The sequence below is a fragment of the Amblyomma mixtum genome, chromosome 3, assembly GCF_055824585.1.
Source record: "Amblyomma mixtum isolate Tamu chromosome 3, ASM5582458v1, whole genome shotgun sequence".
Classification (NCBI taxonomy): Eukaryota; Metazoa; Arthropoda; class Arachnida; order Ixodida; family Ixodidae; genus Amblyomma; species Amblyomma mixtum.
The window spans coordinates 66,291,501-66,308,990 of record NC_143014.1 but is presented as its reverse complement, the minus strand read 5'-3'; the positions used below and the strand labels follow the sequence as shown (position 1 = coordinate 66,308,990).

The 17,490-nt window shown below is 47.4% G+C and overlaps 1 protein-coding gene across 4 annotated transcripts in view; it reads left to right on the top strand.

The window, feature by feature from the left end:
- Lgr1 (Leucine-rich repeat-containing G protein-coupled receptor 1) overlaps positions 1 to 17,490 on the top strand; it is a 211,619-nt gene that overhangs the window by 173,138 nt on the left and 20,991 nt on the right. For all 4 annotated transcript variants that reach the window (XM_089579513.1, XM_089579514.1, XM_089579515.1 and 1 more), the window contains 3 exons: positions 74 to 139; positions 288 to 356; positions 945 to 1,019. In XM_089579513.1, the coding sequence (XP_089435639.1) occupies positions 74 to 139; positions 288 to 356; positions 945 to 1,019 (210 nt within the window). The remainder of the gene's footprint in view (positions 1 to 73; positions 140 to 287; positions 357 to 944; positions 1,020 to 17,490) is intronic.

Below are 17,490 nucleotides of genomic sequence, written 5' to 3'. Positions count from 1 at the left end.
ACTATTTCGTGCTTAAAAACAGCTGTGGGCAACAAGAAAGAAAGCTATTTTCTTTGTATCGTTTTGTTTTCAGAGACTTCGACAGCAATCGAATCGCTGAGCTGGCAGCCAATTCCATAAAAGTCAAGGCTGGAACTTTGTGAGTGCCTGAAGGAGTGAATTTCTTTTATATTTCTTTCATGGTGAAAATCTGCGAAAAAAAAAACAACGCATACACTGGCATTTCCTGCTTTTACATTGTGGTTTTAATGATAAGCGCATTGATTTTTTTGTCATTTTTCTTTCAGGATTCTCAACCACAACACCATTGCGGCGATACGTGCAGGAGCTTTCGACGGATCAAAGATTGCCGAAGTGTGAGTTTGTTCGGCTATTAGTGCCACAGCTGCGAATGAAAGCCTGGAAAGTCTGCACTAAGCACTTCCAACTTGACGTGACCTTAAGAGGCTGAACGATCATGCATGCTCGTTGCTTCGTTGCTGACTTAGGAAACGACAAAATAAGCAAGCGGGTAACAACACACTGCAGCTATTATTTTAAGAAATTATGGTTCTTTGTTAAAGAGAACACAACGTCTGAAAGTTGCATTTGTTGAAGCACATGTCATGATAACCTTTTCGCAAGTTGTGCTCGTGCTGCACAAAATAAAAGTGAAAATCCGCTCGCAAGAAATTCTTTGAAGCAGCGGCTGGGGTTCTAGCAAGTGCTTTGCATGACACATCTAACTTTTTTCTATTGTTGTGGTTTTGTGCGATAGGTGTGCTTCAGGTCAGTATTCGCGTGGAAGCATTTTTCTGTTTTATATGACTGCCACCACTCTTTTTCCATTTGCGCAAAACATTAGAAGTCTTTTATGTCGCTTTCCTTTTACACTTCGAGTAACGCGCTAACTCTCTAAACCAACACTAGAGCTGTTTTTTTGTTATCTTCCTAACACGTTACAGGAGACTTCGCGGAAATCGGAAACTTACGGTTGTGGAAGACGACGCCTTCTACGGACTCTCCAATCTCAGCCACCTGTAAGAGAACCGAAAACTTATCTGCATGTTATTTTCAGCTGGTTATATGTGTGCCCCTCGATTGCAAGCACGTGCATATTATAATTTTTTATCGTTCTGGGAAGGTCGCAGTTTAAAATTTGGCGTTTATTGCAATCTTTCGCCACAAAAATTCTACTCGCGTATTACCGCGTAGATTTTAATCTACGCTCGTCAATGTTTTCTCCTTCGTTTGCCACGACTCAAAGCTTTCGGAACATTCCGTCTAGTTGTACATTGCACTTAACGGAGGAACTTAAAAAGAACAAAAATGAGTTATTTCTAGCGTCTTGGCAGAGGCCACGACACGACACATAACAAAAGTTTTTACGCGCAAAGATTGTTTACTTTTACATTGCGCCAAAACATCTTCAAACTCTCCAACTTCCTCCGCGCTTTTCCCGTGATATATTTACGCCTCATTTTACGGGAACCTATTTCAATCATGAAAGGAAAGAAGTGAAACTGGAGTAGTCCGAATTCCACCTCTTTCTTTTTTTGGATTAAGCTTGTGTGCAAACTCCTATCATGTCTGCTTGTCAAGGAAATATCCCTGAACTCTGTGAAAAGAACGCCTTTTTAGAGTATCCGCACTCAGCACTAGTTTCACGGCACGCTTTCACTTGCATTCAAAAAAGCTGATGTCACCAAGGCGTAGGCGTCCATTATGGTAAATTTCTTGTCTCTGGTAAGGCCACAAAGATAAAAATAAAACAGGAATGTAAAGAAAAGCTGTTGGCATGTCTCAGTTTCAGTCCCCACGTCCTAGTCCGTACGACAGCCGTTCGTGACACCAACCGAGAATATGATTTATTGCATTTATTTTTTTTCCCAAGTCTCGGTAATGATTATGCAAAGGAAACACTCAAAGTTCTTAGAAAGCTTTGGAAACGCGCTGTCTCCGATCGGGACACCGGCGCTAAGGTTTCTTTAGTTCATGACACGCTTCAGATAAACTGGAAAATCTACACGCGGGACCAGAACAGAAAAGAAAGTTCTCTTTATTAGAAACTAGGATCTAAATGTGCTTCCAGCAGTCACCGTGATGCAGTGGTGCCACAAACTTCGCATGAAAGCGCTACTTCAAATGACTCATTCTTGAATCAAATTAATGAAACAGCACAAGCATAGCTGAGCTTCATTCTGCCGAATGCAAGAAGCATAACTGACAGTCCTACTAAACTGGAACATTTGTTGTCAGAAAGCACATATCTTTGTTTAATAGCGCAGGCATCGCTTACTTCATCGACACCTAGTGACTGCATTGCTCCTGCTGGGTACTCAGTGTTCAGGTGGGACAGGAACCTGTGTGGTGGCGGCGTGACCACTGTTGTGAAGTCATCTATTAAGCCAGCAGAGTTGGAGTTCAGTGTGTCAGAAATCATCTGGTGATGAATACACTTTGGAGACACCTTTGAAGACCCCCCAACACTGCACCTGTTTTTCTCTAGGAGCTGAGAATGGTTCTACCTGCGCATGTCAATTGAGACGCACGGTTGGTAACGGCAGCTAATTTTAACCTCCCGCACACTGAATGGGATATGATCTCACCTAGTCAAAAAGAGGCGTGTAGTGCCTATGAACTGTTGGAACTTCTATTTTTGCTTAATCTCAGACAAACTGGTAACTATTGTACCAGTGTGACAGTTCTTTCTCAGTATTTGCTTTACCTTGTGTTTGATTCGAATAAAATTGGGAATTGTGAATCGGCTTTCTTGGTTGGCTTTTGATCCTAAGGTCCTTCTGTTTACTAGACATATTTACAAAAGCGCTTACGCAAAACCTACCAGTCAGGTTCGAGTCAAACATTACGCACGGGCAGACGACACGCCTATACTGGACCACTTATCTCGATGAATTTGAGTTAGCCCGTCGCACAAGAATCCGTTCACGATTTATCGCAGCGATTTAAAAGTGCTATAAATTCGTGTGGATTGTTTTATTCTAAATCGGCGCGAAAAGACACAGAAGCGCAGTCCATGGACAACCAGGACGTACACTAAAGATACTACGTAACAAGAAAGGTAATCCTATCACCGCATTGGAAGTAGACGACAGACTAAGAACTTCTATATCAGCTTCGAAGCAACTCTTCATTTTTCAAACAACTATCTTAAAGCTTCCGTCAAACAATCCTGGCATTTTTTTACGTAAAAGACAGAAAATAAACCAGATCACATTGGAAATAACGACTTTGACTGAGATGGCAGAGACAGCAGACGGTGCCGCTGCGGTGGCTCAGTGGTTATGGCGCTCGGCTGCTGACCCGAAAGACGCGGGTTCGATCCCGGCAGCGGCGGTCGACTTTCGATGGAGGCGGAATTCTAGAGGCCCGTGTCCTATGCGAATTTGATGGAGGCGGAATTCTAGAGGCCCGTCTCCTGTGCCATTTTGATGAAGGGGGAATTCTAGAGGTCCGTGTCCTGTGCCATTTTGATGAAGGCGGAATGCTAGAGGCCCGTGTCCTGTGCGATTTTGATGGAGGCGGAATTCTTGAGGCCCGTGTCCTGTGCGATTTTGATGAAGGCGGAATTCTTGAGGTCCGTGTCCTGTGCGATTCTGATGAAGCCGGAATTCTAAAGGCCCGTGTCCTGTGCGATTTTGATGGAGGCGGAATTCTTGAGGCCCGTGTCCTGTGCGATTTTGATGAAGGCGGAATTCTAAAGGCCCGTGTCCTGTGCGATTCTGATGGAGGCGGAATTCTAGAGGCCCGTGTCCTATGCGATTTTGATGGAGGCGGAATTCTAGAGGCTCGTGTCCTGTGCGATTCTGATGGAGGCGGAATTCTAGAAGCCCGTGTCCTATGCGATTTTGATGGAGGCGGAAATCTAGAGGCCCGTGTCCTGTGCCATTTTGATGGAGGCGGAATGCTACAGGCCCGTAACCTGGACCATTTTGATGAATGCGGAATTCTAGAGGCCCGTGTCCTGTGCGATTCTGATGGAGGCGGAATTCTAGAGGCCCGTGTCCTATGCGATTTTGATGGAGGCGGAATGCTACAGGCCCGTAACCTGGACCATTTTGATGAATGCGTAATTCTAGAGGCCCGTGTCCTGTGCGATTCTGATGGAGACGGAATTCTAGAAGCCCGTGTCCTATGCGATTTTGATGGAGGCGGAATTCTAGAGGCCGTGTCCTGTGCCATTTTGATGGAGGCGGAATGCTACAGGCCCGTAACCTGGACCATTTTGATGAATGCGGAATTCTACAGGCCCGTGTCCTGTGCGATTCTGATGGAGGCGGAATTCTAGAAGCCCGTGTCCTATGCGATTTTGATGGAGGCGGAATTCTAGAGGCCCGTGTCCTGTGCCATTTTTATGGAGGCGGAATGCTACAGGCCCGTAACCTGGACCATTTTGATGAATGCGGAATTCTAGAGTCCCGTGTCCTGTGCGATTCTGATAGAGGCGGAATTCTAGAGGCCCGTGTCCTGTGCGATTTTGATGGAGGCGGAATTGTAGGGGCCCGTATCCTGTGCCATTTTGATGGAGGCGGTATGCTACAGGCCCGTAACCTGGACCATTTTCATGAATGCGGAATTCTAGAGGCCCGTGTCCTGTGCGATTCTGATGGAGGCGGAATTCTAGAAGCCCGTGTCCTGTGCGATTTTGATGGAGGCGGAATTCCAGAGGCCCGTGTCCTGTGTCATTTTGATGGAGGCGGAATTCTAGAAGCCCGTGTCCTATGCGATTTTGATGGAGGCGGAATTGTAGAGGCCCGTGTCCTGTGCCATTTTGATGGAGGCGGTATGCTACAGGCCTGTAACCTGGACCATTTTGATGAATGCGGAATTCTAGAGGCCCGTGTCCTGTGCGATTCTGATGGAGGCGGAATTCTAGAGGCCCGTGTCCTGTGTCATTTTGATGGAGGCGGAATTCTAGAAGCCCGTGTCCTATGCGATTTTGATGGAGGCGGAATTCTAGGGGCCCGTGTCCTGTGCCATTTTGATGGAGGCGGAATGCTACAGGCCCGTAACCTGGACCATTTTGATGAATGCGGAATTCTAGAGGCCCGTGTCCTGTGCGATTGTGATGGAGGCGGAATTCTAGAGGCCCGTGTCCTGGGCGATTTTGATGGAGGTGGAATTCTAGAGGCCCGTGTCCTGTGTCATTTTGATGGAGGCGGAATTCTAGAAGCCCGTGTCCTATGCGATTTTGATGGAGGCGGAATTGTAGAGGCCCGTGTCCTGTGCCATTTTGATGGAGGCGGTATGCTACAGGCCCGTAACCTGGACCATTTTGATGAATGCGGAATTCTAGAGGCCCGTGTCCTGTGCGATTCTGATGGAGGCGGAATTCTAGAGGCCCGTGTCCTGTGTCATTTTGATGGAGGCGGAATTCTAGAAGCCCGTGTCCTATGCGATTTTGATGGAGGCGGAATTCTAGGGGCCCGTGTCCTGTGCCATTTTGATGGAGGCGGAATGCTACAGGCCCGTAACCTGGACCATTTTGATGAATGCGGAATTCTAGAGGCCCGTGTCCTGTGCGATTGTGATGGTGGCGGAATTCTAGAGGCCCGTGTCCTGGGCGATTTTGATGGAGGCGGAATTCTAGAGGCCCGTGTCCTGTGCCATTTTGATGGAGGCGGAATGCTACAGGCCCGTGTCCTATGCGATTTTGATGGAGGCGGAATTCTAGAGGCCCGTGTCCTGTGTGATTCTGATGGAGGCGGAATTCTAGAAGCCCGTGTCCTATGCGATTTTGATGGAGGCGGAATTCTAGAGGCCCGTGTCCTGTGCCATTTTGATGGAGGCGGAATGCTACAGGCCCGTAACCTGGACCATTTTGATGAATGCGGAATTCTAGAGGCCTGTGTCCTGTGCGATTCTGATGGAGGCGTAATTCTAGAGGCCCGTGTCCTATGCGATTTTGATGGAGGCGGAATGCTACAGGCCCGTAACCTGGACCATTTTGATGAATGCGTAATTCTAGAGGCCCGTGTCCTGTGCGATTCTGATGGAGGCGGAATTCTAGAAGCCTGTGTCCTATGCGATTTTGATGGAGGCGGAATTCTAGAGGCCCGTGTCCTGTGCCATTTTGATGGAGGCGGAATGCTACAGGCCCGTAACCTGGACCATTTTGATGAATGCGGAATTCTAGAGGCCCGTGTCCTGTGCGATTCTGATGGAGGCGGAATTCTAGAAGCCCGTGTCCTATGCGATTTTGATGGAGGCGGAATTCTACAGGCCCGTGTCCTGTGCCATTTTGATGGAGGCGGAATGCTACAGGCCCGTAACCTGGACCACTTTGATGAATGCGGAATTCTAGAGGCCCGTGTCTTGTGCGATTCTGATGGAGGCGGAATTCTAGAAGCCCGTGTCCTATGCGATTTTGATGGAGGCGGAATTCTAGAGGCCCGTGTCCTGTGCCATTTTGATGGAGGCGGAATGCTACAGGCCCGTAACATGGACCATTTTGATGAATGCGGAATTCTAGAGGCCCGTGTCCTGTGCGATTCTGATGGAGGCGGAATTCTAGAGGCCCGTGTCCTATGCGATTTTGATGGAGGCGGAATTCTAGAAGCCCGTGTCCTGTGCGATTTCAGGGCACGTTAAAGAACCTCAGGTGGTCGAAATTTCCTGAGCCCTTCACTAGGGTGTCTCTCATAGCCTGAGTCGCTTTGGGACGTTAAACCCCCATAAAACCAAACCAGAGGTAGCGGACGGCTTCAGTCATATTTTTTTTCTTTCAAACAGTGTCAACGGGGTATGCCGGGAACTAGGATTGTGATGTGGCTTCCACACGTGCTAGGGCATATTCTATAGACCGCATTTCCTCCACACAGGGGGGCGTATTTCAGCTATTACTGGCGTTGAATGCGAAGGCCAGCGGTTTTGGTGAATGCCAGCAGCATTCCTGGAAAATAAATGTCAAATGAGGGTTTTTCTTCCTGGTTTTCATTTTCGAAAATAGCTACAAACTCATTCCGCATCGGCGCTGTGCTGCCGTTATTCCGATATTTAAAAATGGTAACCGCACGCTGAGGAACAGCTGTTGACCCGTGTCCCTTATTTCAGCTTGTTACAGACTGGTGGAGCAAATCATTTCGAAGCATATGACTTCATTTCAAGGCCAGTGGATTGTTCTTGCACGAATCAGCATGGGATGCGCCGAGGGGTTTCGACGACACCATATGTTATAGACACCGTTCATGATTTCGCCAAAGCATTAGCTGACCTTCAGCAGATTGGTATTGTTTGTGTAGGTTGAGCGGAAGCCTCTGATAAGTTGCCGCAAAGTAAATTGATGTTTAAAATGACTTAAAAAGGAGTTAATGAGGAGCTTTTCAAAAGGACTGAGCAGTGTGACTAGCCGTATGCAGGTTGTAGGTGTTGATGGCTGTGGATCTAGTTTCTTGGATGTGTAATCGGGCGTGCGACAGGGGTCGGTGCTTTGGTTCTTGCTGTTTCTTGTCTATAGTAATTGCGTAGTGTCTACTGTCGAACTGCCTTTAAAAATCAGACTATTTTCTGACTATTGTTGATGGATCAGTAACTTATGTGGACTGTGTTTAGGCTTTCAGAGAGTATTGTTGGAAATGCGCAATACAAATAAATTATATGTTTATGTTTATGGGGATTTAACGTCCCAAAGCGACCCAGGCTATCAGGGACGTCATAGTGAAGGGCTCCGGAAATTTCGACACCCTGAAATTCTTTAGCATGCACTGACATCGCACAGTATACACGGGCCTCTAGATTTCGCCTTCACAGAAATTCGACCGTCGCGGCCGGGATCCAACCCGCGTCTTTCGGATCAGTAGCCGAGCACCATAACCACTGAGCCACCGCGGCGGCCAAATAAATTATTGTAAACTTTCACACATATTACCAGAAAAAGAACCAACATTCCTTCCAAATTCTGTTATTCCTCTATCAACGCGGTTTTCAATCTTCAGAGATAACTACTGCCCACGACTTAGACCGGTGTATGCATGACGAAACTGTGTCATTAGCAGCTGTTAAAGAGCTGTGCTTTTCTAGAGCAAAGTTGCCATAAAGCAAAGAACGATGTCAAGTTAATGGCCTAGAATACATTCATTCGACCAGAGCTGGAGTGTGCTCTTTTGCCTGGAATCTTCAACAACAGGCATTGCAAGGTAACCAGAGAAGTTACAAATGCTTGCGGCACGTTTTATCTTTGAGAGGTGCAAGAGAACCGATTAAGTCAGGAAATTTTTTTCTTTCCTGTAACCTTGAACACTTACAGACAAACAGAACAAGCAAAGGCGTAACCAAATACCGCACAGAGAATCAAAGATTAAGAGTAACAGGTACTCGCACCCTCCGGCTAAACTTAGCGCCCGATTGAATCATGGTGCAAAGGTACGCTCACACCTTACGCGCAGAAACATTTTTTTTATTTTTCGTTCTTTCCAGATGCGATTAAGGTATGGAATCAACTACCTACTTATATTGCGGGTAGTTCCAGTATTATAGCACTTTAAACACGCGTTGACCAGTATTTTAATCACAGTTAACCGGTTGTTCCCTGTGTGCCGTACTGCAATATTTTGGGTGTGTATTTTTGCTTCATTTGCCATTAGGTCCAGCATAACACTTTTGGAAGTTAGTTCAAGGTTCGACGAAAACTCGTCTGGCAAAGGATAAGGCATGACGGCATGGGAAAAACAAACACTCGCCAGAACAAAATAAGAGCTAAAATAGAGAACGTTTCGGGACCCGTACGGTTCCCTTGTTCACATATAAAACGAAACGCGAAATGGTCGCGATTATATGCGTGATGAGCGCCACCATTAGAATGCTTACGTTTCAGGAATGGACCCACGTGTCCGAGTAAGTAAGTGCGTGATTGACTCAATATGAAATGACTCTAGAAGCAGAATAGATGAAATGCTTTCTCGGTGCCTATGATTGTGGCTGCGTCCCTGGCTGTATAGTATGTCCGGTTTTTTCGTCCTGATCTTCCATGGAGCTTGACTCGGTGTGCCATTTAGCAGTATTGATGTTCCTTTAGTCACTTCCGGTGGTTTACCGATTGGCCATGTAGGCTGCCTGAAAATCCTGACCGGGAATTTTGTGTATCACCCCGAGATATTTTGAACGGTCTAACAGAACTTTAACGTGCCCAAGCAAGGCTAGCGAATGTCACGGAAATTGAAGCCCCCGATGCTGTCCATATACTTGCCTCTAAAATTGCTTGCTAGGCACAAATCATGTGCTCTTCAAGTAGAGCTTCAAGAAGCGGCAGAGGTCAACAATTACAATCGGCGAGCGGTTGGCTAGCGTCTCGTCGTTATCGAGGACTTCCTTACAGCACTGGACCGCGAATTCTACCGGCACACGCGTAAATTCCGACAACTGACATCAAAAGACACCGTTATTTTATCCTCTTGTATATCGACCTTTCGTCGCATTGTGACAAAGTGCCTTCAATCCTTCCCATAAGTCGCGGTCGCAACCAACGGGCGCAGTATGCTATGTAGATGTACCAGGACAAATTATACAGAGGGGATATAGTAAAGCTGACTATTTGGCTTAAAAGCACATCTGGCTTATGTAATACGTGCCGTCTTTGCCAGAAGTAACCAGGGTCCCTTTGCACCTAATCAGGCTATAAGGAAACTTATTGTCAAGCAGAGTAAGGTAGGGATGGCGCAGGTTCATGACACGAAGGTTATCTTAGCAGCCAATGAGGGTTGACGACCGCAGCACCGCCGCTCCTCCGCCAGCCTGCTTTTTAGGCGTTCATGGCAGCCTGGTAACTTTTCGCAAAGACGGTAGTTCGGGAACATCGCATATTGCTGAAGCCGAACCATGGCATAACAGACGGTAGTAAAGGTTCTTATTATGAGGCGGAACAAACTTTAAGAAGTCCGTCAGCACATTTTTTTTTTTTCAGTTCGCTATCTTCCTTCTTGGGTCTCGCTTTACTTTCGCTAGCCTCGTCATTCAGCAGTGCCGACATTTTCGCAACATAATCCTTACAGCACAGTACTACTGTGAAGTTGCCCCTTGTTAGCCGGAACGATTACCGTGTTTTCTTTATTTTGTCGGCTATTGGTGGCTTTTGTTTCTCTTGGTAGTAGAACGGAGTTTCTTGCCCCTGGGGAATTTCGAAAGAGCTCCAACGGCACATAGCGTGCTTCACTTCACAGACCAGATTCAACTTTGCACACTGCTCGCTCCACGGCGCCAACCATCGCGCTTACATTTGGTGCAGCGCTCGTGTCGTCTACTCTTTCTGTCCGTGTTTTTCGCGTTAAAACTCTAACCGCGGTGGAGGAGGCTTAGGTCAAATGGGTCCAGATGTTTCGGTGAAAGATTGAAGACGCCATGGGCTCTTGAAGGGCGACCGTTGCGCTGAAGCAGCATAGAAAACTTCGCCTCCCGTTGTTCTTGCTGTTTCACCCGCGTCGCACAGGCAACGCTGTTCGCATGCAGTAGCACGTCAGCAAAGTCGAAGTGGAAATGATGCTCGAAGTAGCGCACGGCGAAGAACACTTCGCTTTCCAGACGCTCGATGGTGGCCTTTGTCTTCAATATGCGTGTTCGCAGGAGGCGCTTTTCTGCATGCGAGATCACTCGCCTGCCGAATGGTGTCTGGACCAGAAGGGGGAGCTTCATTGTAGTTGGCACCAGCAAAACGCTGACAACTATCTTCAGTGACTACAAAGTTCGGATCTGCCACGTGCCTACAAGGAAACTTCGGCAACAACTTGTCCGCGTTAAAGAGGCTTTAGAACATTGCAGATACCCCGCGGTGACCATAAAATTTCCTCTCAAGTTTGCGATGCAGCCTACATCGGCGAATCAGGAAACTATAGGAAGCGGCTAAAGGAACATCAAAACGCTGTTACTAAACGGCACACCGAGTCGAACGCCTTAGAAGGTCACTAGGAAAAGACCTGGGCACACTATCGCCTGGAACGCAGCCACAATCATAGCCACTGAGAAAGCATGATATTCGCGTCTGCTTCTAGAGTCATTTCATACTGAATCAGCCACGCATGTGCTTAATCTGACACGTGGGTTCACGCCTGAAGCATAACCATGCTCTTTATGGCGCTCATCGCGCATATAGTCACGGCCATTCTGCATTTCGTTTTATACAGGGACCCTATGAGTCCCGAAACGTAATATATTTTAATTCGTATTTCCTTCTGGAGAGTGTTTGTTTCATACATTTTAGCATTTGAAGGTTTTGGTTTGGTTTGGTTTGGTTTGGTTTGGTTTGTGGGGTTTAACGTCCCAAAGCGACTAAGGCTATGAGAGACGCCGCAGGGGAGGGCTCCGGAAATTTTTACCACCTGGGATTCTTTAACGTGCACTGACATCGCACAGTACACGGGCCTCTAGAATTTCTCCTCCAAAGAAGGTTTTATTTGCATTATTTAAATTCGAAATATTTTAACGCGACAGCGTTAAGGGCCCCATGTTGCAGAAAAGCCGGTGTCGTCGTCGGCGGTGTTGGCCGTGAGCGAAAAATCCCAGACGTATTAATAAATAAAACCGGGTAGGAAATTGGTCGAGTTGAGGATTTGAACCAGGGCCTCCAGAGTGCGAGACAAGCTCGCTAACCACTCCGCCCCGCCAGCTCGATGGTTTGGAATGAACAAAGGTGCGTCTGTGAATACGGTGTTGTCTTAGAAGGGTGCTTTAGAGACATGTACCGTGGCGCATATTAATAATTATGAGCATGGAAATTACAGAAGTCGCAGTTAAGCCAGTATCAAAGTACGTTTCCGCTACTTTTCCTCTTTGCTTGGCGCGCCCGTAGCGCCATCAGGCGGCGTCCATTAAAACCACTCTCTCCTCCTCGCAATGTCCGCCACTGGCCCAACAGATAGCGCGCGACGGCCGCACCTCCCGCTCGTCTCGTTCGGGTACAGTAGGGCCGTGCGGGGACGCAGGAATCACGCAGTGAGTGGCGAACAACGCAGCGCACATCCAAGGCGCGTTCACCGCGAAGCTTGCGGCTTGCTGCCCGTTCGTTCGGCGCGGAAGCTATGCTGGCGTTCGTGGCATCGGGTTTGTCGAGAACGATGTGCCGACGAACTACGACTGTAACTTGAGTGCCGCGCGTTTCGGCAAGGCGCCTTGCAGAGGACTCCTAGGAATCTATGAATGTAGAGAATGACCTTCTGCATATATGGGAATTAACCCATTACGCTATCACGTCATACCCTCAAGGCGGAGCTTGAGTGTCTCCTTCAATTTTTGTCCTCTGTTGTCGAATTATGTAGTACCAGCAAGCCCGACAGGCTATCTTCTTCAGCTTTTCCCAGCCCGTGACCTTGTCACGTAGCAGCACGTCACGTTGAGCGTCATACTGAATGACAAATGCGTGTCTTCGAAAATCTCATTTTTTGGTAGCATGGTCCAGCCTTGGGCGATAATCGGCGGTAGAAAGCCTAGAAAACGTCTTCGACGGAGCACGGCCGACTCCACGATGACGTTCCTTCTTAGCTGTCACTCCATCACAGAGCACCATTGGCAACTCGGGAGCTGCGGCGGTATAGGCTTCGCAGACTTCCGTACGCATTCAAGTCCGCAGTACTTGCGTGATACTCACCGCGTAGGTAAAGAATCTGGAGCGTTGCTTAGAAATTCACTGGACAGCATAAATGAGAGGACAAAGTACACACAACGAAGCGCAGTAAGCAACAGTGGCTAATTGCTGATCGTTGTGCGCACACCATCGACTCCTTTACGTTGTCCTGTGAATTTCTAAGCAAAGCGCAAACTTCTTTACCAACGTAATGGCGCACAATCTATAGCCCCCGTACACCCTTTGTTGTGACACAGGCCTGTGAGAGCGTCGCTTCCTTTCTTTACAAGCAAATCATAATTTAAGTCAAGGACGGTAGGTTCCTCGAATGCAAATAGAAGTAAAGTGTGGTTTCATTCACGCAGATATGACGAGCACAGACGTCAGATGAAGCAACCGAGAGCCCATTCTCGGGCTGGGAGCTGGCATGCAGCCAGCTGCGGCTTGAACTGATGAGGCGGTAATAGGCAAATAACCGCTTTGCGCAAAACGCCGACCTAAGTGTAACCAGATATCCTGTCCTTTTCTTTCAGTGCTAGCTCCCGATGTACGTCCAGTGCACGCTATCGAGGGAACATCTATGCGCGCGGCAGAAAAGTGGCCGGAGTAAGGCCATCTCCAAAAGCTTTCGACCGCTTCCTAGCGCATCATGCACACTACGTCCTTCATTTTTCTTTAAGTTGATGTTTGCGTCCCTTTACCCCAATTCTGGCGTACACGGCAGCCGACCGGAACAGGAGCAAAGCTGTTGCTTTGGTTCATGCCCTTGCGCCTCCACAGACCTAGTTTATCTCCCTCTCTTTCTAAAAAGCAGTTAGAACTCGCCCGATGCGTTTCAGTCTGGTTTTCTGTGAGGTGGAAACTGTCGAGGACGACTTATCGGTCGAGACGCGCACGCCAGTCTACGTCAAGAACCCGCCTTGATGGCCATCTTCTTCAAGAGTATTTTCGACTTAAGAGGGTCCTAGGTCACCATACAGGAGCAAAGCTGTTGCTTTGGTTCATGCCCTTGCGCCTCCACAGACCTAGTTTATCTCCCTCTCTTTCTAAAAAGCAGTTAGAACTCGCCCGATGCGTTTCAGTCTGGTTTTCTGTGAGGTGGAAACTGTCGAGGACGACTTATCGGTCGAGACGCGCACGCCAGTCTACGTCAAGAACCCGCCTTGATGGCCATCTTCTTCAAGATTATTTTCGACTTAAGAGGGTCCTAGGTCACCATACAGGAGCAAAGCTGTTGCTTTGGTTCATGCCCTTGCGCCTCCACAGACCTAGTTTATCTCCCTCTCTTTCTAAAAAGCAGTTAGAACTCGCCCGATGCGTTTCAGTCTGGTTTTCTGTGAGGTGGAAACTGTCGAGGACGACTTATCGGTCGAGACGCGCACGCCAGTCTACGTCAAGAACCCGCCTTGATGGCCATCTTCTTCAAGAGTATTTTCGACTTAAGAGGGTCCTAGGTCACCATACAGGAGCAAAGCTGTTGCTTTGGTTCATGCCCTTGCGCCTCCACAGACCTAGTTTATCTCCCTCTCTTTCTAAAAAGCAGTTAGAACTCGCCCGATGCGTTTCAGTCTGGTTTTCTGTGAGGTGGAAACTGTCGAGGACGACTTATCGGTCGAGACGCGCACGCCAGTCTACGTCAAGAACCCGCCTTGATGGCCATCTTCTTCAAGATTATTTTCGACTTAAGAGGGTCCTAGGTCACCATACTCGCAGATATACATCTTCAGCGCGTATGAAAACATGGATGGCTTACGGTTTTAGCCACAAGAAGCTCTGCAGTTCCAGCTGTTCGCGTGATGTATAGCAAGAGGTGCATATAGATGCTGCGCTTACTCTAAAAGGAGGAATGAGCTCAGCTCGCAGAAAAAAAAATTACCCGTCACCCTTTTCGTCTCTCGCTTGGCCTCAGTTTGCCTCGCAAATATTGCTCTATATCAGGAAACTTCTCTGGAACTTGCTTCTTGAGAAGCTTTTGGGTACGGCAAGTACGAGCAGAGCCACTTTTTACATTTGATTTCCAATTTCCAAACATCAGCGAGCCTGCATTGCAAAGTAAGATTCCCTGCTTTCCATATGCAGCAACGTTGCCTCTGAATGTCGGCATGAATCTCGAAGTGAACCTGTATGACTTCCCGTGACCTAAAGAAGATGGGCTTGTAAAAAAAATGGTTGGTTTTTCTTACTGCAACGTTTTTCTTCACTGCACAGAATATTATAATAAAAATTGGAGGCTTATCAAGGTTAAGCCCAGTGGATGCGAAGCATGTCCTTAGCGTTTGGAGGCATCTTGACCGCATACACGCCCGGCGCAAAGACGCTGGCGCGGTTGCGGGCACAGAGACTGACGCGACGGCGGGCGCGCGCCGCCTCATCCCTGGCGTGACGTCACATATCATGTGATGCAGCGATGGTGGCGCCGCCGCCGCGTCGCGCGCGACGGCGCGAACCGAAGCGTGGAGGCCTCCGCCGGCCGACGTCCGACGGCGCGATATGAGGCCCCATCTGCAGCCGGTGTGACGTCATCACGTGACGTCACATCATGTGATCTCACTTCAAGGTCAATGGTGGCCACCGCCGGGAGGCGACCGACGGCGCGATATGAGGCCCCATCTGCAGCCGGTGTGACGTCACGTCACGTGACCTACTTGAAGGTCACTTGAAGGTCAATGGTGGCCACCGCCGGGCGTCGCGCGAAGGCCCGAAACCTACGTTAATATGCTTCGCACAATAAGTCTAGGTCGCTTCATAACTCCTTATCCGCTCCTAGCAACGGCGTACGTAGGCAACATAGGGCAAAATGACTTAAGAGATCGGTGTGCAAAGTCGACATCCCTTCATCTAACCGCGACGAGACCGCTCTGATTCATGAAGTTAATGAAACAGAATGAAAGCAGTCTGATGCACACAACTCAAACACATTTTTCTGTAATCAACGCATTGCTTTGTTCATACTCGCCAGTATTCGCGCTCAGTTCTCTAATATTTATCTTTTGTAGAGATAAGTCTTAGCCAAGCAAGCTGCACATAAGTGATAATTTTATTGAAGTAAACACGGATCGATTTAACTTTACACATATTTATATTTATACCCTTCGGGTACTTAAAGTGCAGCTGAACCACTTTTTGAGAATTTTGCGATATTCAAGGATTCAAATCTATATAGGCTGTAGGTAAAGCATGCCAAATTTTTTTTCACTAGAATTTAAAATAGTCACGTAATCGATGATTGAATTTTGCGCTTCTTCTCAAAGCACTGGAGGAATGCGGGGAAGTTTAGTGTGACATCACGGAAGGTATGATTTCAAATTATCGCTCCGTCAGCCACACCCTGCAGTGCCTTGTTGGATGCTACCAAACAGCGTTTGCCGGGCTTTGCTTTCGGTGGTGTTGGTTTTTTACCTTCAAAGCAGGTGCTTATGCGTTGGAAATGTACCGATACCTTCGATGACGTCATTATGCGTCCCCCCCCCCCACCACTTGGCGTTGTGCGCTGCGGAGAAGCTTGAAGGGAGTCACGATTTTAATCGGCGATTACGCCACCATTTCAAATGTTAGCCCAAAAGGACTTCGCCTGCTTTACCTGGAAGTTTCACACATTCGACCCTTTTAAGCTCATCGCTGCCTAAACCTATACTGTTGCCCTTTAAGAATCAGCTCTAACAGTGGGCTGGGAGGATTTTGGATATGTCTCGCTACGAATTCGTTTGTCGGGTTTCAAAAAATAAATTGTCCTTATCGCGCGGCTTTCTTCCGTTTCGCCAAGTTCAGACAAGCTCAAAATTATACTTGTGTGATAGCACTAATCCGGACGTTAAGAGCCTAGCAAAACTGTCCCTTGAATGTATGCGTTGAGTGTGTGCCTAGTGCGAGCGCTCCGTCCCGCGGCACTGCCCGCTCATCATCGTATTCTACGCAGCACTACTAATCCGGTGGTCCTAACCCGAGCACAATCGTCTTTTGTGAGTCCGCTAAAAAAAAGACAGAAAATTGAATCAGTCATCATGTGTGTGTCTCAGTTCAGCCATCCATGCATGTAAAATCAGTAAGAACAATATTGGACAAAAATAAAATCTTTGCCCTTGTTTTCGCACTGAATCGAATGTTGTAAACATTCTTTAAAAGGCTTAGAAATGCACTTTAAATAGTTCAGAGCCTTAAAGCTAGCAAATTTATCGGCGCCTAAAAACAGCAATGTAAAAACATAACCTGCATATAAATGGCCTTTTTTTAAGAAAAAGTTGCATCGGTTAGTTAACACCTCGTGCATAAAAGACAAACATGCACCACGCACGAAACAGAAGCGGAACGTATGCCAGCAAGGCACTTGTTTAGCTAGTTGATAGTCAAATATGCTACAAAGGTCTATGAACAGTAGCGCTCAATAAGGCAAGGCCGTTGAACGTATAAGTTGAATCAGAAGCTCGCTTGAGCGAAAGCTTCAGAAATGCTCCCATAGAGCGCCTGCTGCGCCGATGATGAAATCTGGTGCATTCATTGCAAAGACTCTCTGCAGTGAATGTCGAAAGCACAATCTCGCTTTCCGCCCGCTGTGCTTTGAAATTTTTGCAGAGTATCAAAGAAATTAAAAGTATTAAAACTTATCACTCTACAACGGAGTTTTTCCGTTACTAAAGAAGATATTTCATGCTTCCAAAGCAATATGTCTATTAAAAGGGTTACAGAGCAGACGAAACTGGCATATTCAGGCAGGCTCACATGCAGAAGTCTTATCTCTACAATAATGACACAACGTTGAGTTAGAAACGTCTTCTTTGTTGCCTTCTTTAACGATGATGGATCCGTAAGAATTACCACATTCTCATAGCATTTTTTCTTGCGCAACTACACATTTAGAGGAATGAAACTGCAAAATTTTTAACTTTTGAAATTGTGAAAATAAACGGCAGTCTGAATCAAACTTTTGCGTACAACACTAACACAAC